General features: G+C 43.0%; 1 protein-coding gene across 1 annotated transcript in view; it reads left to right on the top strand.

Moving 5' to 3' along the window:
* CD244 (CD244 molecule) overlaps nt 1-21,806 on the top strand; it is a 31,627-nt gene extending 9,821 nt beyond the window's left edge. The window contains exons 2-9 of the mRNA XM_036823356.1: nt 8,661-8,999; nt 9,074-9,364; nt 10,816-10,927; nt 11,374-11,434; nt 13,587-13,640; nt 15,739-15,804; nt 17,241-17,297; nt 21,546-21,806. Coding sequence (XP_036679251.1) covers nt 8,661-8,999; nt 9,074-9,364; nt 10,816-10,927; nt 11,374-11,434; nt 13,587-13,640; nt 15,739-15,804; nt 17,241-17,297; nt 21,546-21,626 — 1,061 coding nt within the window. The 3' untranslated portion in view covers nt 21,627-21,806. The remainder of the gene's footprint in view (nt 1-8,660; nt 9,000-9,073; nt 9,365-10,815; nt 10,928-11,373; nt 11,435-13,586; nt 13,641-15,738; nt 15,805-17,240; nt 17,298-21,545) is intronic.
* Nucleotides 21,807-22,334: the final 528 nt, after the last annotated feature.

Here is a 22,334-nt window from a genome sequence, read left to right as displayed (position 1 = left end):
CTCCCATTTCTATAGTGTGTGAAGGTGATGTCCTGTTTCTAGGAAATTAAGACTTATGATATGTATGTATTTCTTTGCAAATGCTGCCAACCACTAAGACCATCTTGCTTAGTTCTTCTATCTCTAATATTCTGCCTAAGGGCTGCACCGTCTGCTTGATTCCCTGTCCCCAGAGGAGCTGTGAAGTTGCAGTTCCCCCTACCCAGAATGTTTTTTCTGTAGCTCTTCGCCTGGCTGGATCCTTCATATCTTTCATTTCTTAGCTCAGATGTCACCTCCTCAGAGAGGTCTTCTCTGGCCATGAATCTACCAGTCAGTCTGTTATATCACCTTTTAAAACTACCTTCATGGCACTTAATGCTTCTCTGAAAGGAGCTTGTTTCATTTTTCACTTATTTATGGTGCGTACCCCAACTGGAGTGTAAGCTTCATGAGAGCAGGGACCGTGTCTCTCTTGCTCACCCCTCTAGTCCAATGCCCTTGAGCAGTGGTTCTCAAGTGGGGACAATTTTGCCCCCCAGGGGACATTTGGAAATGTCTAAAAACTTTTTTGTTTGTCATGAATGGACCAGGGGTGCTGGCATCTAGCGGGTAGAGGCCAGGGATGATGTTACACATCTTTACAATGCACAGGACAGCTCCCCTTTCCTCTACAACAGGGAATTAACAGACCCCAAATGTCAAGTGTTGAGATTAAGATATCCTCCCTAGAGCAATACCTGACACACAGAGAGTATTCAATAAATAATTGTTGAATATAGGAGTGAATAGTCTTCTCATTGCCTCAAAGGGGCTCACTGATTCTTATAGATGTACCTGGAACCTAGGTTTAGGACATCTTTGTCAATCTGTAACTTTGCCCAACCTATTTCCTAGTCTATTTTACCTGTGAGAATTTCTGATCCACTGATTTCTGGTTGTCATTTGGGTAAGTATCAGGAAGACTTTTCTAATATTTCTCCAAAAGGTGAGTGCAGAAATCTCCTGTTTTTCCACTCTTGGCTGTGGTAATGTTTCCACAGTGGCAACATCTTACTTTGCTCTTATCAAAGTACATTTTACTTAGTTTAATGATCAGAAGAGCTCTCTGAGAGGTAGTAATTACTCCTTTTTTACATTTTGTATTTTTATCAAGATATAACTTACAGTAATGTACAAAAAGTTTAAGTGAATAGCTTGATGAAACTTTATATATGTATGTACATGTAACCACCACCCATCTCAAGATGTAAAACATTTCTAGCACCCCAATAGTCTTCTTTGTGTCACCTCCAACTTGATAATCTCCTCAGAGTTAACCAATATTCTAACCTCTTACCATAGATTTGTGTTTTTTCGGATTTTGAATTTCATATAAGTAGAGTCTTTCACTATATACTTTTTGGTGTCTGGCTCCTTTATTAATAACCACGTCGATAAGATCCATCCACATTTTTGCTTGTAGAAGTAGTTTATTCTTCTTTTTTTAAAAAATTAATTAATTTATTTTTGGCTGCATTGGGTCTTCATTGCTGCATGCGGGCTTTCTCTAGTTGGGCGAGCGGGGGCTGCTCTTCATTGCGGTGCACGGGCTTCTCATTGCGGTGGCTTCTCTTGTTGCGGAGCACCAACTCTAGGCATGCAGGCTTCAGTAGTTGTGGCATGTGGGCTCAGTAGTTGTGGCTCGTGGGCTCTAGAGCACAGACTCCATAGTTGTGGCACATGGGCTTAGTTACTCCACAGCATGTGGGATCTTCCCAGACCACGGATCAAACCCATGTCCCCTGCATTGGCAGGCGGATTCTTAACCACTGCGCCATCAGGGAAGTCCCAGTTTATTCTTTTTCATTGCTGTGTAACATTCCATTATATGAATATAACATGATTTATTTATTCATCTAATGATGACTGATATTTGGGTTGTTTTGCATTTTGAATTATTATGAATAAAGCCATTATGAACGTTCTTGTATATGTTTTCTTGAGTATGTACAAATTCTCCTGGGTCATAGGGCATATGTAACTTTAGTTTTAAAAGATATTGTCAGTTTTCCAAAGTGGCTGCACCAATTTACACTTCCATTAGCAATGAATCAGAGTCTCAGTTGTGCCTCATCCCTGTCAACACTTGGAATTTTCGGTCTTTTAAATGTTAGCCATTTTGGTGGGGATATAGTAGAGTCTCATTGTTTTCTGATATCCAGCAATGTTGGGGACCTTTTTGCTGCTTGTTTGTTAATTGGGTATCATTTATTTGTCAAGTGCCTGTGCCAGTCTTCTGCCTTTTTTTTTTTTTGGGTTGTCAGTTTATTTCTTACTGATTTTTAGGAATTCTTTATAGACAGGCATACCTCATTTTACTGAGCCTCACTTTATTGAACTTTGCAGATACTGAGTTTTTTACAAATTGAAGGTTTGTGTCAACACTGTGTCACACAAGTCTATTAGCTCCATTTTTCCAACAGCATTTGCTCACTTCGTGTCTCTTTGTCACATTTTGGTAATTCTCTCAATATTTCAAACTTTTTCATTATTATTATATTTGTTATGATGGTCTGTGATCAGTGATCTTTGATGTCACTATTGCAATTATTTTGGGGTGCCACAAACTGCACCCATATAAGATGGTGAAGTTAATCAATTGTTAAAATGACAACAAAAGATTCAGAATATTACATAAACTTAGTTGATGAAGCAGCAGCAGGGCTTGAAAGGATTGACTCCAATTTTGAAAGAAGTTCTACTGTGGTTAAAATGCTATCAAACATCATTGCCTGCTACAGAGAAATCATTTGTTAAAGAAAGAGTCAATCCATGTGGTAGAGGAGGCTCAGGTAAAAGGCGGAGCCTGACTTTCCTTCCCCAAACCACTACTCCCCATCTGGGTGGAGACTACTCCAATGTGCATGGTGTGAGGGTGTGCTCTAACTTTATTGATTTACATGTAGTTGTCCAACATTCCCAGCACCACTTGCTGAAGAGACTATCTTTTTCCCATTTTATATTCTTGCTTCCTTTGTTGATGATTAATTGACTGTAGGTGTGCGGGTTTATTTCTGGGCTGTCTATTCTGTTCCATTGATCCGTATGTCTGTTTTTGTGCCAATACCACACTGTTTTGACTATTGTAGCTTTGTAGTATTATCTGAAGTGTGGGAGGGTTATGCCTCCTGCTTTGTTCTCTTTCCTTTGTATTGCTTTGGCAATTCTGGGTCTTTTATGATTCCATATAAAATTTAGAATTATTTGTTCCAGTCCTGTGAAAAATGTCATGGTTATTTTGGTACGGATTGCATTAAATCTGTAGATTGTTTTGAGTAGTATTGCCATTTTAACAATATTAATTCCTCCAATCCAAGAGTATGGGATATCTTTCCATTTCTTTGAATCATCTTTAATTTCCTTTATTAATGTATTATAGTTCTCAGCATATAAGTCTTTCACCTCCTTGGTCAGGTTTAATCCTAAGTATTTTATTTTTTTTTTTTGGTGTGATTTTAAAAGGTATGGTTTTTTTACATTCCCTTTTTGATATTTCATTATTAGTGTAAAGAATTGTAACTGATTTCTGTATGTTAATCCTGTATCCTGCTACCTTGCTGAATTTATCTATCAGTTCTAGTTGTTTTTGTGTGGAGTCTTTAGGGCTTTCTATATATAATATTATGTCATCTGCATATAATGAGAATTTTACCTCGTCCCTTCCAATTTGGATAACTCTTATTTCTTTTTTTTTGTCTGATTGCTGTGGCTAGGATTTCCAATACTATGTTGAATAGAAGTGGTGAGAGTAGACATCCTTGTCCTGTTCCAAATTTTAACAGGAAGGATTTCAGCTTTTCACCATTGAGTATTATATTGGTTGTGGGTTTGTGATAAATGGCTTTAATTATGTTGAGATATGTTCCCTCTATACCCACTTTCGTAAGAGCTTTTCTTAAAATCATGAATGGATGTTGAATTTTGTCAAATGCTTTTCCTGTGTCTGTTGAGATAATCATGTGGTTTTGTCTTTCTCTTTTGAATGTGGTGTATCACATTGATTGATTTATGTATGTTGAACCATCCTTGTGACCCTGGAATGAAATCAGCTTGACCATGGTGTATGATCCCTTTTATGTAATGTTGGACTCAGTTTGTTAATATTTTGTTAAGGATTTTTGCATCTATGTTCATTAAAGATATTCGCCTGTAATTTTCTTTTTTTGTGGTGTCTTTGTCTGGTTTTGGTATCAGGATGATGATGCCTTCATAGAATGAATTTGGAAGTGTTCTCTCTTCTTAAATTTTTTGGAATAGTTTGAGAAGGATAGGTGTAAGTTCTTCTTGGTATGTTTGGCAGAATTCCTCAGTGAAGCTGTTCAGTCTTGTATTTTTGTTTGCAGAGAGTTTTGCTTTGTTTTGTTTTTAAATTACAGATTGTATTTCACTTCTAGTGATCAGTCTGTTTAAATGATCTGTTTCTTCTTGACTCAGTTTTGGCAAGCTGTATGTTTCTACAAACTTGTTCATTTCTTCCAGGTTGTCCAATTTGTTTGCATATAACTATTAGTATTCTCATAATTTTTTTGTATTTTTGTGGTATCCGTGGTTAAAATTTTCCTCTTTCTTTTCTTATTTTGTTTATTTGGGTCCTCTCTCTTTTCTTCTTGGTGATCCTGGCTAGAGGTTTGTTGATTTTGTTTACCTTTTCAAAAAATTAGTTCTTGGACTTATTGACCTTTTCTATTGTTTTTTTGGTCTCTATTTTATTTATTTCCTTGCTGATCTTCATTATTTTCTTCCTTATGTTGACTTTGGGTTTTGTTTGTTCTTCTATAATTCTTTTAGGTGGTAGTTTAGGTTGTTTGTTTAAGATTTTTCTTGTTTTTTGAGGCAGGCCTGTATTGCTATGAACTCTCTTAGAACTGCTTTTGCTACATCTCATAGATTTTGTAAGGTTGTGCTTTCATTTTTGTTTGTCTACAGGTATTTTCTGATTTCTTCTTTGATTTCATTTTTGACCCATTGGTTTTTTAAGAGCATGTTGTTTAGTCTCCATATGTTCTTTTCCTGTTTTTTCTTCCTGTGGTTGATTTCTAGTTTCAGATTTTTGTGGTCAGAAAAGTTCTCAGTTGAGTTCATTTTTCAGTTATTTTATATTTTATTCCCACAATTTTCATTTGGTTCTCAAAAAATTCATTTTTTCAGGTAACTATTGCTGTATAATGAAGCACCTCTAAACTTAGTAGTTTAAAACAACAACCACTTATTTAGTCAATGATTCTGCTAGTTGGCAGTTTGGGCTGGGCTCAGCTGGGTCATTATTTTCATTTCAACTTGCACCATTATGCATATATGGTAGGCTGCCAGATTGACTGGGGACGGCTGATCTAAGAAGGCCTCAACTTGCTGCATGTGATCTCTCATCCTCCAGGAGGCTATCTGAGTCTTGTTTATATGTCAGCTAGACAACATGCCAAGAGAACACGTAGAGGCACATTCCAAGAGGCATGTGCAAGGCCTCTTCAGATCTAGGCTTAGAACTGGCACAACAACATTTTTACTGCATTCTGTTCAGAAAGCCAGCCCAGTTACAAGAGATGGGAAAGTGAACTCTATCTCTTGATGATGGAAGGAGCTGCAAAGTCGCATTTCAGGGAGCATGGCCATTTTGCTTTCTATCACACTAGTTCTCTGCTGTAATTCTCAAACATATTTTATTTCCTTGAACATGTTAAACAAAATTACTTTAAAGTTTATGGCTGATAACACTATTATCTAGATGTCCCTTGGATTTATTTCTATTTTTTCTTTTGGTTTTTGGACATGTTTCCTCTTCTTATGCCTGTTTATTTTTTTATTTCATTTTGGACATTGTTGTATGAAAAATTTTAGAAATAGTTTAATGCGCTGGTTTTTGTTATTTTCCTCCAGGAATAATTTATATTTGCCTCTAGTAGTCAGATTAGAAATACTAGAGATATTAGATAATGTTAATCCAATTCAGGGTTGAAATTATTCAAAACTGGGCTTCAATCTCTGTGAGAGCTGGCCTATTTCTTTTCTTTCTTATTAACTTTTTGGCTGCATTGGGTCTTTGTTGCTGTACCTGGGCTTTCTCTAATTAAGGCGAGCTGCAGGCTACTCTTCATTGGGATGCATGGGCTTCTCATTGCGGTGGCCTCTCTGGTTGTGGAACATAGGCTCTAGGTGCATGGGCTTCAGTAGTTGTAGAGCGCAGGCTCACTAGTTGTGGCTTGCAGGCTCTAGAGTGCAGGCTCAGTAGTTGTGGCACAAGGGCTTAGTTGCTCCATGACATGTGGGATCTTCATGGACCAGGGATCGAACCGGTGTCCCCTGCATTGGCAGGCAGATTCTTTTTTTTTAATAAATAAATAAATTAATTAATTTATTTTTGGCTGTGTTGGGTCTTTGTTGCTGCACGTGGGCTTTCTCTAGTTGTGGCGAGCGGGGGTTACTCTTTGTTGAGGTGTGTGGGCTTCTCATCGCGATGGCTTCTCTTGTTGCGGAGCAAGGGCTCTAGGGTGAGCAGGCTTTAGTAGTTGTGGCATGAAGGCTCAGTAGTTGTGGCGCACAGGCTTAGTTGCTCTGCAGCATGTGGGATCTTCCAGGATGAGGGCTTGAACCCGTGTCCCCTGCATTGGCAGGCAGATTCTTAACCACTGTGCCACCAGGGAAGTTCCTGGCCTATTTCTTGTTCACCCTCACTCTTAGTGTGTAGACCTTTATGGTACCAACCCCAAATCTGCTGGATTTTAGGTATACCCACTTCCTATCAAGAGGTTCCTGAACTCCATGTTCTCTTAGTTCCTTAAGCTTATTGTAAACTCTGCTTAGCTTCTCAGCATTTCAGCTGCTTTTTATGGACTCAGAAGATGTCTCCAAGGAGCAACAGTCAAAAATTCAGGTTCCACCTCTCTGAGTTGCCTTCTTCCAGATCTTGGCCCTATAACTTTATACTGCTTTATTAGCTCTCTGATGCCATTAACAACATGCTTTTATACTTTGCCCGTTTTTTCTAGTTATTCTCAGTAGGAACATTGGTTAGCATGTCTTAATCTGGTCTTCCATTATCAGAATTAGAATTCTTTAGATGATTATGTATCTCAACCTTTAAGTGTATGCTGTGGGATGAAAGCATGTTCTATTTCCAGATCACAAATTCTCTGGAGTCAGGAACCATATCTTATACATGAAGAGGTCCTGCCTTTTCAGGGTCCTCATTACAGTGGGGACTCAGTAAAGACTGAATAATTGGTGATGACAGTTCATGTCGTTTTTGTAGGTTTAGTAATTATTTTTCTGTTCACCTTTGTTCTCAACATCTTTAGGCAGTGCTAGGACCTCAAGAGTCAAAGTCACAGAGATGTATATCACAGTCTCTGCTTTTGGCTTGGTAATGAGCACAGCCAGTTCAAATCATGGGAATATGAATATGAACCTCATGTGTTTTACTCTTAGGAGTGTCAAACCAGAGGAACATATTATATTAACCAGATAGTAATTACGAGTCCTTTAATTATTTACTTAGTCTCTTGAGAAAATGCTGACATGAAGGTATGGTTAGGAGTGAGGGTATTTATAATGCATGTGGACATCTAAAGATCTCTCTCCATCACTCTCTTCTCAATGTCCTCCATTTTAACAGATCTGTTTGTATAACTATCTCCTTCTTCTATTCTCTCCTCCAAAGTCTCCCTGACCCTTTTCAACCCGCCCAGATAGACCTTTTTATCTCCAGCATCCACTGGGCCATGGCACATAGCTTCCCTGCCAAAAATGGCCACAGGGATTTCCACTTGTTTTCATTGATTGCACTGGGGTACTCTAGGGTAGGCAATGACAAGCAGCTCTATTGCACATTGTCACGGTCATTAACCCCCATCTTGGTCCTTAGAGAGGGATGTGCTAGGATATGCCTTGGCAATATAGTTTTATTTTTCTCTATTTGTTTTCTATGGAGCGATCCTGTGGATACTTTCTAGTAACTAAAAAATTGGCAAACACTAATGAATAAAGACCACAATCCTATGTGCAAAGTGCTACAAGAAAGGATTACGAATCTAGTTCTATGAGGACGGAGGACGGAGGAGGGAGCCATTAGTTCAACTTGGAGGGTTAGTCTTATTAGGTCTGGCCATTAAGAATTTCCAGCAGTCACTGATGGCCACTGTTGGTTGCCTCAGCACTGCAGGGAAGGAGTGACATCATATATGATATTTATAACATTGTGGTGGTTAAGAATTCGTCCTCTAAAGCCAAATTGACCGGATTTTAAGCTCATCTTTCTCACTGTGTAACTTGGGCCAATTACTTTTAAGTTCTTTCTAACTCAGTTTCCTAACCTGTAAAATGGGGATAAGACTCTTTTAGGGTCATTGTAAAATGAAATAGTAAAAATATGTAAAGTGTTTAAAACCTGTCTGTCCCATAATAAGAACTCAGGAGATTTTAGCTATTATTACTGGTTTGTGGGCCCTTCAGACTCGGGCACAGAGCATGGAGGGAGGGGAGGCAGATAAGGGAGATACACTTTCAGGTTCTCTTAGACTTTGGGCTCCTCATATGCATTTCCATCCTCTTGGTTTAAGGAAGGTCACATCCAACAACACACAATGTTCAGGCTTGAATCTCTTCTTTCCACCTCCAGCCTGGGTTCTCTTTCCTATAATCCCTAGGTTCTGCTGATCATGTGGTTGGAATCTCGGGAGAGTCTGTCTGGTTACGGCCCCCCAGCATACAGATAAGGACCTACTCTGTTAAATGGAAGATGCAGCCATACTCAAATTCAAGCTGTTTTTTGATACACTCTTGGAAGAATGTTTCCAGCCGGAGCGATGTAGGGAAGAGTTTGAACTGGACTCCAAATCATTTCAACAATAGACTCAGCTTTATAAGCGAAAACTTAACTCTTCTCATCATGGCAGTTCAGCAGCAGGACAGTGGCCTCTACTTCCTGGAGGTCACTGAAGACACTGGGAAGGTTTGGAGACATAAGTTCCAGGTTTCCGTATTTGGTGAGTCCTCAGGACAGCTCATGCTGCACCTCTGACTCCTGCAGGGCTTGTATTTCCAGCACCTTTCTGATCAGAATCTCTGCTTCCAGATCGTGTTGAGAAGCCCCAGCTGGTGGAGAGGTGGAAGGTCCTGGACAGGGGGATGTGCCAAGTGACCCTGTCCTGCTCAGTCTCCAGAGGTGGTGATGTGAGCTATGCTTGGTATAAAGGGACTGAGCTGATTCAGACACCCAGGAACCTCACCAAACTGGAGGAGCAGATTGATGTCAGTGGTTTGCACACATACACCTGCAATGTCAGCAACCCTGTCAGCTGGGCAAACCACACCCTCCAACTCACACAGGGCTGTCTGAATGCCCACCCGAGTAAGTGGAGCACTTTGCGCTGTAACAGGGGCTGAAGGTGTGGGACCCCACAGCCAGGCTCATGTGCAAAGGAGACTTGGATCTGAGATCCCTTGGCTGCCTCCCCCAGGGCTTTGCAGTCCTTCCCCAGGGAGGTCCTGGCCTCTAGGCACACAGTTTCCATAAAGCCAGGGCTGTCTTTGTCTGGGAAGGATTTTATCCCAATAAAGAATCTCCTTCTGGGAGATGCGCATTTCTCCTTCATGTAGGGAATGCTTAGTTGTTTGGTGAGTCGCAGCCCTGCCATGATGCTGATGGTTACTTTCTTTCTCTGAGAGACTGATGGAGATCTACTTTCTCCTCCTGAGTGACAACTCCCCCAAACCATATAGTTCCCCAAGAGGTAACTATGCTGTACACAGTGCTCTGGGTCATAGGGTCATCAGGATGATCTTGGGGGTACCTAGAAGAGTTCTTGGTTTTTTTTTGCTTATGCTCATCCTAAGAGTTACCCCGAGTTAAGTTGACACCACTATTGATTAGATAAACAAAGAATTACTGTGCCATCAGCATGGGCATGACAGGAAAAAACAACCCACAGTTCCCATACTTAAGGAACTTATAATCAAATGGGGCAACAAACTAAGCATTCATGGGCAAAAAAGAAACAAAACAAGCTGAAGTAATGTGGGGTGACAAGGACACTGGAGTTTGGTTCATGCCAGCCATGGCTTCATCATTCACTAGCTCTGTGAACTCAGGCTGATGCATTACCTCTCTGAGCCTCAATTTTTCTTTTCGGTAAAATGGGGATGTTAATAATAAGTACCTCACAGGATTGCTGTTAAGGTTAAATGAGATGATGTTTGTAAAGAGCCTAGTCAGCTGGCCTCTGGAACTTTAATTCATTTCCCTTCTCCCCATGTTGGCTGGGTTATATAACAGGCTACACGTGTGACACAAATGTTAAAGTTTGAATGAAGAAGAGCAGTGAAAGCAAGAATAGCAGAAGGTGAAATGGAAGACTTGCCTGGCACATAGTAGGTGTGCGACAAATGTTTGTTGAGTTAAAAACAAAAGAGTGAATGGATTAACATTTGCTGTGCCAGATGTTTTACATATATTAGACCCCGTAATTAACCCCCATGTGTAGATAACATTATCTCCTTTCTGTAAGCGACAAAACAGAGGCTCAGAGAGTTTAATTAAGGAAGTTGCCCAAGGGCACAGAGCTTATAGAATTAGAATCGAGCCTGGCCTCTGAGATACTAATACCCATACTCTTAGCATCACTCAGGGGAGGTCACCCAATTGAGAAGAGAGATGACTTTGATGGTGAATTCACAGGGTGCGTGGAGACCAGCCATTTGAGAGAGGAGTGTGGGTTTTGAGACAGTCCCTGCAGCAGACAGGTGGGAAGGGAGAACAGAGAGGGCTTAGCACTCAGGCCTGGTGCCTTCCATATCCCTCAGGTTTCATCTTTCTGTCCATTTTGGTGAGCATCGTGATTCTCCTAACGGCATTGTTCCTGGGCACCCTCACCTGCTTCTGTGTGCGGAGGTGGAAGAGGAAGCAGTCACGTAAGTGGAGGGTCCCTAGGAGGTGTGTTGCCTGATTTGACATCCCCAGTGGCATGCACCTGGGAGCACAGTACCTGCTTTTCCTTGGGGGCATTGAGGTATGTGTGTGTGTGCTTGGGGGAGGGGAAGCAGTGGCTGCTGGGCCCTCTCTCCCAGTTCACGCCTTCTGCAGTGGCTGCTGGATGTTTACAGTCTGATCCCCAATGTGCAGATTTACCTGCACTCTGCCTGGCCTGACGGAATAGGTATGTCAGGGCAAGTTGCTGCCACTGTGCATTTCGGGTATCCTAGGGAGAGCACTAATCTGCCTCCTTTCTAGAACTTTTCTCAAGGTCTCGGTCATCTGGGATGGAGGGAGGACCGCCAGTAGCAGAAGCCTGGACAGGACGCCCTCTGGAGGTCTCTGCAGCTCTTTTCTTTGCTTCTTTGCTTTCCTCTCACAGAGACCAGACCAGAGGAATTTCTGACGATCTATGAAGATGTCAACAACGTGCAAACCAGGAGAAATCAAGTATGGCACCCTAGGGGCTGTGGTTTGTCTCAACTAGTCTGGGAGATGCTCCTGGGAGGATGACCATTCAGAGCAGGGGGACAAAGAGGACCAGACAATTGTCCTCAGTCCTCCCCATCTATCTTTTCTCCGTCAGCCTCCTAGCTCTGGCCATGGAGGGAAAGAGGAAAACAAGGGGGCGGGGTGCAGAAAAAATGAAGGAGGCAGAAGGGGCATCTTGGTGCAGAATCACACCTGTTGGGAAGGGATGGCTCCCTGGTGTCCTCATTTCTGTCCTGTCTTACCAGCCAGGCTCAGCCCCATGAAGAGTCCAACCTTCTTGTATTTTTGTGTCTGACCACAAAGTCTCGGATCCCTGCAAGTCCGAGTTTACTTTTGTGGGTCCCTTGATCGTTGCCCAGGCTGGGAAGGAGGCCAGCCTGGGCAGCCAAAGCACAGCTGTTTCACAGCTGGCTCAGTGGTCTGTGCTCACAATGCTTTGGGAGGAAGAGGCCCGAGTCTGGCTGAGGCGCTAGAGAGAGTATCCAGGTTAGCACAAAGGTTAGTTCCTCTGCGAACCTCTCTGGCCGGTCAGTGTCTGCATCTAGTGGCCAACTCTGCCTGCCATCCAGGGGTGTTGAAGAGGAGGAAACTGCAGGGGGCTGCAGGGGCCCTTCTGCTGCTCTGCCCCTGAGCAGGGCAGGATGTGTGACAGGCCTCAGGGAAAGGCAGTGCCCAGCTGAACTGCCAGGTGGGAAGGGTGATGGGCGTGGGGAGGAAGGGCCCTCTTCCCACCCCCATTCCTGGTGTTCCACCTGCGGAGGCGAGGCAGGAAGTCACAACAGTGGGACTCTCCCTTGTCACAGGTGTGAGGCCCTGTGAGACCTCATAGAACAGAGAAGCAGCTTCCCAAATGTCAGGGCTCAGTGGGAATTAGGAATCAGTGTGGCTCCCCTGGCCTGTTTCCTTGCCCCACCCATGGAATATTGGGGCATGAAAAACAAAAGGAGACTTTGTTTCTCCCATCATTACTGGATGCTGGTACAAATTCCTGAGAGCAAGTGCATCTTCCTACAGCCACGGATGCCCAAATGCTCAATAAAAATAGCCTTTCTTCCCCAACAAAATGAAGGTGACTTCAGATTAAGTAAACGGAGGAGAAGACAAAGGAAAATAACTACTCAGAATAAGAGAGACCTCTTGGGGATTCAGGTCTGTTACTCTGCATCTGACTCAGGGCTTCCTCCCTCCGTGGCCACGTCTCTCCATGGCCTGTCCCTTCTGTCCCCAAGGTTCTGCTTGAAGGTCTAAATCTTAAGCTTCACGTGGTCTCACTTTGGGTCCCAGCTTTGACCTTTCTGGAGACACTTCACTCAGGTCTGGGCAGAAGAGAAAAGCACAAACTCCTGTTTCTTGCCAGATGCCAGCGACTCCAGCCTCCAAGCACGGCTGATGTTTTTCTGCTCCTCTTAGCGTCTTCCTGCTTCTGGGGAGTTCAGCTTCTTCCTTGTCTAATGGACTCTAATGGTCTCCATGGGCTCTCCCCCAGAGCCTAGCCTGGCAGTCTGTGTTCGGGGTCGAGCAGCATGAAATGCCTCCAGCCCCAGTCTCCCGTGGGACAGGACTGAAGAGAGAAGCAGGAAGGGTGTGTGCTCCCTGCCTTTGGCCTTGGTCCAGGGCTCCACCCAGCACCACAGCTGCTCAGAGGCTGGCTTGAGGCCAAAGGCAAGCTGGCCACCAAGGCTGGATCTAGAGAGGGGGCTTTAGAACATTTAGAGTCCCTGAATTTGTGTCCTTTATAGGTAAGGCTCAGATTAGAGCCCCACCCAAAGCTCTGCCCATTATCAGTAGTTACGTGGCAAATTTAGTCAGAAAGTCAGCAAAGGCAAGTTTCTAAGTTACCAAAGTAAAGCAAGTGACAGGAGACCCTTTGGGCAGGGTCACTCGATGCAATTCTTTCACACTTGGGAGGTTCCCCACTTCTGACACTAACTGCTGCACGGTGAGTCGCTCCTACTGTCTCTCCCTATCCTGAGATGCTCAAAGACCACCTCCCTCCCAGGTTCCTGGGAGCGCCTCTTCTTATGCTGTTCCTCCCCCACTCGATCCAAATTCAGACAGACACAGCTGTCTGCTCACGTTACCATATGTCCTTTTACTATCTCTTGTGCAGGAGCAGAATTCCCCTGGAGAAGGGTGCACCATCTACTCCATGATCCAGTCCCAGGTACCACTCTGGTTTCTCGAATCCATTCTGTACCTGTCCATGGGGCTTGCTAATGCCCCCTAGACACTCACACCCTTGAATGGCAGAGTAAGACCTTGGCGCTCCTGGAGTCCGGAAGACAGTTTGGCCTCAGCTGCATTAAGTTGTTTGTAAAGATGAGTGTGATTCTGGAATGTCTCGACAGCTGAACAGAGCTGGAAAGTCTGATGCAGACATTCTTTTCTCTTCCATGCCTGGTAGCAAGTGTGGTCCAGATAAAGTCAGTGGGAGGAGGAAACTTGTCAGGGGACTCAACTTCTGTTTTCCCTCCCTGTTGCTTCCGATACTTGGGGGCCTTGTACTTTTTATTCCTGCCCTGATTATACCTGTTTTCAGGAGAGAATGCATCTGTGTTGTTCTCTTTTATCTAATTATGACTTAACAATAGCATTTATTAAGCACGTAACATGTCTATTTTATTATTGAATGTCACAAAACAACCTCATGAAGTAGGTCTAATAAAAACCCCATTTCGGGGACTTCCCTGGTGGCGCAGTGGTTACGAATCTGCCTGCCCATGCAGGGGACACAGGTTCAAGCCCTGGTCCAGGAAGATCCCACATGCCGCGGAGCAACTAAGCCCATGCGCCACAACTACTGAGCCTGCGCTCTAGAGCCCACGAGCCACAACTACTGAGCCTACATGCCACAACTACTGAAGCCAGTGTGCCTAGAACCCATGCTCCACAACAAGAGAAGCCACTGCAATGAGAAGTCCGTGCACCACAATGAAGAGTAGCTCCTGCTCACCACAACTAGAGAAAGCCCGTGCGCAGCAACAAAGACCCAACAAAGCCAAAAATAAATAAATTAAAAAAACCCCATTTTGTGGATGAGGAAACAAACTCAGAGGTTAAATAACGTGCTCAAGGCCACATAGCTGTGTTGCGGCAAAGCTGAGACAAATGGTTTCCGAGTCTTCACTCCACCTCTACCTACTTCATCTCTAACATTCTGGGATTGTAGAAATTCACCCATAAACTGGAGAAGGAGCCTGTAATATTGACTACTAAAATGACTGTATTGATAACCCAGACTGCTGAGGCATCTCTCGCAAAGGAGACACTGCCCCCTGGTGGCCAGTAATGATAATGTCTGATAAAAATGACATTATTTTACCTATTTATGTTTTAAAGAATTACGACTTGAAGCAGCAACCTCTTCAGCTTGGTGGCTAGGCTGCAGGGCAAAGAAAACTCCGGGGGAATGGTGATAAGCTTCAGAGGAAGATCAAGAAAAGAGGGAAGAGGAGAAAAGGAAGGGGAAGAGGAGAAGGGAAGGCAATGGAGGGGAGAGGAAGAGAGGAGAGAAATGGAAGAGAAGGAGGAAAGGAGGAAGGAAGGTGCCCGACCCCTCAGAGCCACTCTGGAATTCCCAAGCTGGGTGTTGCCTACTCCTACTCCCCTTAAGATAACGTGATTCACTGATAATGGGTCAAAGAGAGACGTAAGGGCCATTGATATCTGGCAGTTTTCTGGCTTTAGTCACATTGAATTCCAACAAGAGGAATTTAAATAAATGCAAGGAAGAAATCCTCTTAGACTGAGATGATGGTGAGAATGAGATTTCTCCTCTGGAGCATCTCAAAAAGAGGATGGTTACCTGCCTTTGAGGACACTTGGCTCAGGTCCAGATAGGGAAGGCATGATGTCAGAGGGAGGCACTGAGGTGTTGAGGAAAGAACCTTGGAGAGTCTGAGGTTTAGATCCCGCTTCTACTGTGAGCACACTGTCTGACTTGGGCTATTTACCCTTTTGGAGTCTCATCTGTAGAATGGGGCAAATTATGATTATTCCTATTTTGTAGGAGTGTTATAAGGGTTAGGGGAGAATGCATATACAGAGTAAGCACTCAAAAAATAGCAGCTATCTTTAATAACAGAGCAGGACTAGCTTTCAGGTTGTCTGACCTCCCAACTAGTCCAGGATTCTTTTCACTAACACTTAAACCTGCTGTCTGGGCAAGGTTGAAGGGGAGGAATGGAAGAGATAGATGCCTGCCTCCCCAGGGTTGTGTTGGATCTCTGCTTCTGAAATGGTTTTATTTCTCTTTTCTTTAGTCTTCTGCTTCCACATCACAAGATAATGCAAATACATTGTATTCATTAGTACAGTCTTCCTGGAAGGTAAGTCTCCTCCACAGGGTGTTCTTTATGCACAAATGTATTTTGCCTGTGCATATGCAGGCATGTGTTTGCAGAGGGTGTGTGTGTGTGTGTGTGTGTGTGTGTGTGTACTTCTGAGTGAGTTGTCTTCCACTGTGTGTATCTGAGTAGCTTGTGTTAAATGACTGTGTTTAAATGTTAATGGGTCAACTAGACATGCCTTTCTGGTTCTGTCTGGAGAAAAAGGACAGCTCTGAGATTAGGAGAAGCGTGGATTCTATAGGAGTTTCTGTGGGAGGCGGAGGACCGTCAAAGACAGAAAGGAGGTGCTTTGTGCAGAAGGACCACAGAGCCCTCATTAGACCAACTGAGGCTATGGTGGGAGATACTGGAGTCATTTCCAAGGCAGGGGCATATAACCTGGAACTGGAGGAGTAGACTGGACCTAGAGAGAAACAGTGTTGACTTTCAGAGAATCAGACAAAGGTTCTGGCCAGTCACCTGCTGGTGGAGGTCTCCAGACCGAGGCAACCCATCATGGTCTCCTTGAATCCTGCTCCAAGCTGAGCTCACAGCTGTTACATGTGCCTGGGACCACGAAGTGGGACGTCTTAGTGCCCATGGTCATATTTCCACCTTGGGGGGTGGGGGGGTGGGAAGAATGTTAATTCCAAGGCTGGAGTCACTGTATGAAGCCAAAACCTTACCATGGTAGTATGGGAAGTTTAGAATCTGCCAAACTGTGGAAGTGTTGAGTTCATGTGTGTCAGGGATCCTGTGTTTGTGTCAAATGGGGGAGAGGTTTGGGAAGATTTTTTAGACTTTTCACTCACCATCCTTCTAATAAGTCATTAAATCAACTTGGATTCTACCATGAGAGGTATTTATATTTAAATTATACACTAGAGTTTATGGACATATAGATGGTCACAGGCACCATGATCACATGCTTTTGTATTAAGTTATGAAGGCTCTGTATACTACTGAAAGTGCTTCTGAGTTCCTGCACTGTCTCCAGTGTTTCACCATGTTCAGGGTATGTGCTAGGATTGGTACTTATGTATGTGCCAGAATTGTTTACACTAAGGTGTGTATGTATGCTATGTGTTGAAAAGATACACAGTTTGAGGCAGTATTTGTATTAGGTTTGTCTGAAGGGTGTGTGTGTGTGTGTGCTGGGAATGTGTGTATGTGTGGATTTTAGGGGTATGTGGGTGTGGGATACTAAACTCTTTTGGTTCAGAAATACCATAGCATAGGCAAGTATGTACTGTGCCTTCTTTGGAAACCGTAAACACCATTGTTTACTCCCGGAGTAGGAAATTCTATTCACTTCTGGCTGGGGATACTTCAGGGACTTTCTGGGCCCTGAGCCTCCTTTGGGACCTCTCACATCAGTTAGGAGTGGGACATTTCTTAACTTGAAGTTAAGCACTCTTTACCCTCTGAATTTCCAGTCTGGATCCAAGAAGATGAACCACAACACTTCCTTCAATAAAACTGTCTATGAAGAGGTAAGGAACTCCTCTGAATGGGTTTAGTGCTCATAGCATAGCCCTGAAGTCATACACGTGTGAAAAGTCATCCATAGAGTCTCAGGGCTGTAGGGATTTTAGGGATCTTCTAATCCAAATCTTCATTTTAGAGATGAAGAAACAGGTTCAAGGAGAGTGATGGTCTAACCCAAGATCATATCATATTTTGGAGTTTGACTCCTGTTGGGGAGATAGAGTTTTTTTTTTTTTTTTTTAAACATCTTTATTGAAGTATAATTGCTTCACAATGGTGTGTTAGTTTCTGCTTTATAACAAAGTGAATCAGCTATACATATACATATATCCTCATATCTCCTCCCTCCCGCATCTCCCTCCCTCCCACCCTCCCCATCCCACCCCTCTAGGTGGTCACAAAGCACCGAGCTGATCTCCCTGTGCTATGCGGCTGCTTCCCACTAGCTATCTATTTTACATTTGGTAGTGTATATATGTCCATGACACTCTCTCACCCTGTCACATCTCAACTCTCCCCCTCCCTATATCCTCAAGTCCATTCTTTAGTAGGTCTGTGTCTTTATTCCCATCTTGCCACTAGGTTCTTCATGACCTTTTTTTTTCCCCTTAGATTCCGTATATATGTGTTAGCATACTGTATTTGTTTTTCTCTTTCTGACTTACTTCACTCTGTATGACAGGCTCTAACTCCATCCACCTCATTACAAATACCTCCATTTCATTTCTTTTTATGGCTGAGTAATATTCCATTTTATATATGTGCCACATCTTCTTTATCCATTCATCCAATGATGGACACTTAGGTTGCTTCCATGTCCTGGCTATTGTAAATAGAGCTGCAATGAACATTTTGGTACATGACTCTTTTTGAATTATGGTTTTCTCAGGGTATATGCCCAGTAGTGGGATTGCTGGGTCGTATGGTATCTTTTCCCTGTAATTGATATCTAGTCTCATAGCATTGTGGTCAGAAAAGATACTTGATACAATTTCAATTTTCTTAAATTTACCAAGGATTGATTTGTGTCCCAAGATATGATCTATCCTGGAGAATGTTCCATGAGCACTTGAGAAAAATGTGTATTCTGTTGTTTTTGGATGGAATGTCCTATAAATATCAATTAAGTCCATCTTGTTTAATGTATCATTTAAAGCTTGTGTTTCTTTATTTATTTTCATTTTGGATGATCTGTCCATTGGTGAAAGTGGGGTGTTAAAGTCCCCTACTATGATTGTGTTACTGTCGATTTCCCCTTTTATGGCTGTTAGTATTTGCCTTATGTATTGAGGTGCTCCTATGTTGGGTGCATAAATATTTACAATTGTTATATCTTCCTCTTGGATCGATCCCTTGATCATTATATAGTGTCCTTCTTTGTCTCTTGTAATAGTCTTTATTTTAAAGTCTATTTTGTCTGATATGAGAATTGCTACTTCAGCTTTCTTTTGATTTCCATTTGCATGGAATATCTTTTTCCATCCCCTCACTTTCAGTCTGTAAGTGTCTCTAGGTCTGAAGTGGGTCTCTTGTAGACAGCATATATATGGGTCTTGTTTTTGTATCCATTCAGCCAGTCTGTGTCTTTTGGTGGGAGCATTTAATCCATTTACATTTAAGGTAATTATCGATATGTATGTTCCTATTCCCATTTTCTTAAATATTTTGGGTTTGTTATTGTAGGTGTTTTCCTTCTCTTGTGTTTCTTGCCTAGAGAAGTTCCTTTAGCATTTGTTGTAAAGCTGGTTTGGTGGTGCTGAACTCTCTCAGCTTTTGCTTGTCTGTAAAGGTTTTAATTTCTCCATCAAATCTGAATGAGATCCTTGCTGGGTAGAGTAACCTTGGTTGTAGGTTTTTCTCCTTCATGCCTTTAAGTATATCCTGCCACTCCCTTCTGGCTTGCAGAGTTTCTGCTGAAAGATCAGCTGTTAACCTTGTGGGGATTCCCTTGTATGTTATTTGTTGGTTTTCCCTTGCTGCTTTTAATATGTTTTCTTTATATTTAATTTTTGATAGTTTGATTAATATGTGTCTTGGCGTGTTTCTCCTTGGATTTATCCTGTATGGGACTCTCTGTGCTTCCAGGACTTGATTAACTATTTCCTTTCCCATATTAGGGAAGTTTTCAACTATAATCTCTTCAAATATTTTCTCAGTCCCTTTCTTTTTCTCTTCTTCTTCTGGGACCCCTATAATTCGAATGTTGGTGCGTTTAATGTTGTCCCAGAGGTCTCTGAGACTGTCCTCAGTTCTTTTCATTGTTTTTTCTTTATTCTGTTCCGCAGCAGTGAATTCCACCATTCTGTCTTCCAGGTCACTTATCCATTCTTCTGCCTCAGTTATTCTGCTATTGATCCCATCTAGAGTATTTTTAATTTCATTTATTGTGTTTTTCATCATTGCTTGGTTCCTCTTTAGTTCTTCTACATCCTTGTTAAATGTTTCTTGCATTTTGTCTATTCTATTTCCAAGATTTTGGATCATCTTTACTATCATTATTCTGAATTCTTTTTCAGGTAGACTGCCTATTTCCTCTTCATTTGTTAGGTCTGGTGTGTTTTGACCCTGCTCCTTCACCTGCTGTGTGTTTTTTTGTCTTCTCATTTTGCTTATCTTACTGTGTTTGGGGTCTCCTTTTCACAGGCTGCAGGTTCGTAGTTCCCGTTGTTTTTGGTATCTGTCCCCAGTGGCTGAGGTTGGTTCAGTGGGTTGTGTAGGCTTCCTGGTGGAGGGGACTAGTGCCTGTGTTCTGGTGGATGAGGTTGGATCTTGTCTTTCTGGTGGGCACGTCCACGTCTGGTGGTGTGTTTTGGGGTGTCTGTGGCCTTATTATGTTTTTAGGCAGCCTCTCTGCTAATGGATGGGGCTGTGTTCCTGTCTTGCTAGTTGTTTGGCATAGGGTGTCCAGCACTGTAGCTTGCTGGTCGTTGAGTGAAGCTGGTTCTTGATGTTGAGATGGAGATCTCTGAGAGATTTTTGCCGTTTGGTATTACGTGGAGCTGGGAGGTCTCTTGTGGACCAGTGTCCTGAAGTTGGCTCTCCCACCTCAGAGGCACAGCCCTGATGCCTGGCTGGAGCACCAAGAGCCTTTCATCCACACGGCTCAGAATAAAAGGGAGAAAAAAATAGAAAGAAAGAAAAAAAGAGGCTTTAGGGAGGTCTGACGTCTTCTGCCAGCGTTCAGTGGGTGTTCTGTAGGAGCAGTTCCACGTGTAGATGTATTTCTACTGTATCTGTGGGAAGGAAGGTGATCTCCACGTCTTACTCTTCCGCCATCTTGCCCCTCCTCCGGGAGATAGAGTTTTAAATTAGGGCTATCCCCAGGCTAGTTTCCCAGCTGTGTGCCACACACTGGACATCTCTCCCTTCCACGGGTATGTGTGTGTTGGGGAACGGGGAGCAGAGAAGGGAGGATAAATGAATCTAAATGATTTTCCCATTAGTAAGTAATTGGGAATCATTCCAGGACATAGGTGATCTTCAGCTGCTGCTGGGATGGACACTGCACAAAAGAGACCAACGAGCCCGGTGGCCAAATTGATTCCCATTAGGCCATTTAGGGAATCGAAAGTAGGGACTCAACGTTTATTGGAGGTTTAGTGCATATGTATATATATATATATATATATATATATATATATATATATATATATATATATATATATATATATATATATATATATATATATATATATATATATATATATATATATATATATTAGCCTGCCAGTGACTTCATGTGAACTATCTTATTTAATCCTCACAGAATACTATGAGGTAGTATAATTATACTTCCCATTTATACCCAGAGAATTTAAGGCATGGAGAGCACCCTGCCCATCAACCTCAGTTAACACCTGAGCTTCCACCTGTGGCCTGATAAAGATGTTGCCCCTGGTCACAAGGGAGAGGGTAGATGGGTGCCTGCTGGAATTTCTGGCACTTGAGCTGCGGCCCTACATTAAAGCCAGCTGGACAGGCCAGGGTTGTAAAGGGCACCATGTGGGCCAAGGCAATCTAGGTGGGTCACGAAGAGGGGTGGTGTGGTTAAAAAGCACTAGAAATGGAGCCAGAAGAACTGGATTCAAGCCCCTCCTTTACTTCTTACTAGTAGTTGACCCTGAATTATTTGCCTTAGCCATCTGAGCTTCCTTTTCTTATGAATTGTGAATCGGGATAATAATTCACAGCCCACAGGGTTGTTATAAGGATCTCTTAGTGGGAGGGTCTGAAGTTCTCCTCTTCTTCTGCAGGTGGGAAAGAGAGCATCCAAAGCTGTGAACCCTGCTCGACTGAGCCGCAGGGAGCTGGAGAACTTCTGTGTATATCCCTAGTTGCCGCAGCCGTTCTCACCTTTCTTACAGTTCTGCTTCTGTCACAATGGATGACACCACATGACTCTCTGCAGAGCGGTTCCTAGTCTGGAGAGGATACGAGAGTTTGTGCATGGTCTATATTTTGTTTTGAAAATGATTGCTAACAGCCATTATAGGAGCAAGGCTGTTAAATACTATCTCAACCCACAGACTGGACAAGAATGGGTAGAGATATTGGGTAGTTTCCAAAAAATGACTCCGCAATCCAAGTACTGGTAATCTTTCAAGTGCTATGTAAATGTATGGTGGTGTTATTATTAGCATTAAGATTCCCTTCCTCTGGTTTTCTAATCTATGACTTGTTTTCCCTCCTCCCTAATCAGGGATGACCACATTTTTAGACCCTTCCCTTGCCCAGGCTCATCTTCCAAAGAGGAAGGAAAGATAATGGGGATGCAGAGGAAAAGAAACAGCCCCCTCTGTGAGGGTGGAATAACTAGCCATAAGCCAGCTGGCAGGTTCTCCAAGGGGGCCATGCCTGGGCTTTGGTCACAAAAGGGTGTAGGCAGGAGTGAGGGTAGATGGTGCAAAGCAAGCCCATCTCTGAGTGGAAAAATCACCCAGAGCCCATGCCATCCTGATAACCTGGCAGTGGGACCAGCTTTGTCTACAGAACGAGGTTTGACTTACAAAAACACATTATTGGACATCTATTTTGGCCTCTTC

The sequence above is a fragment of the Balaenoptera musculus genome, chromosome 1, assembly GCF_009873245.2.
Source record: "Balaenoptera musculus isolate JJ_BM4_2016_0621 chromosome 1, mBalMus1.pri.v3, whole genome shotgun sequence".
NCBI lineage: Eukaryota > Metazoa > Chordata > Mammalia > Artiodactyla > Balaenopteridae > Balaenoptera > Balaenoptera musculus.
Note: the sequence above shows the minus strand (reverse complement) of the source record. Positions and strands in the feature narration are given on the sequence as shown.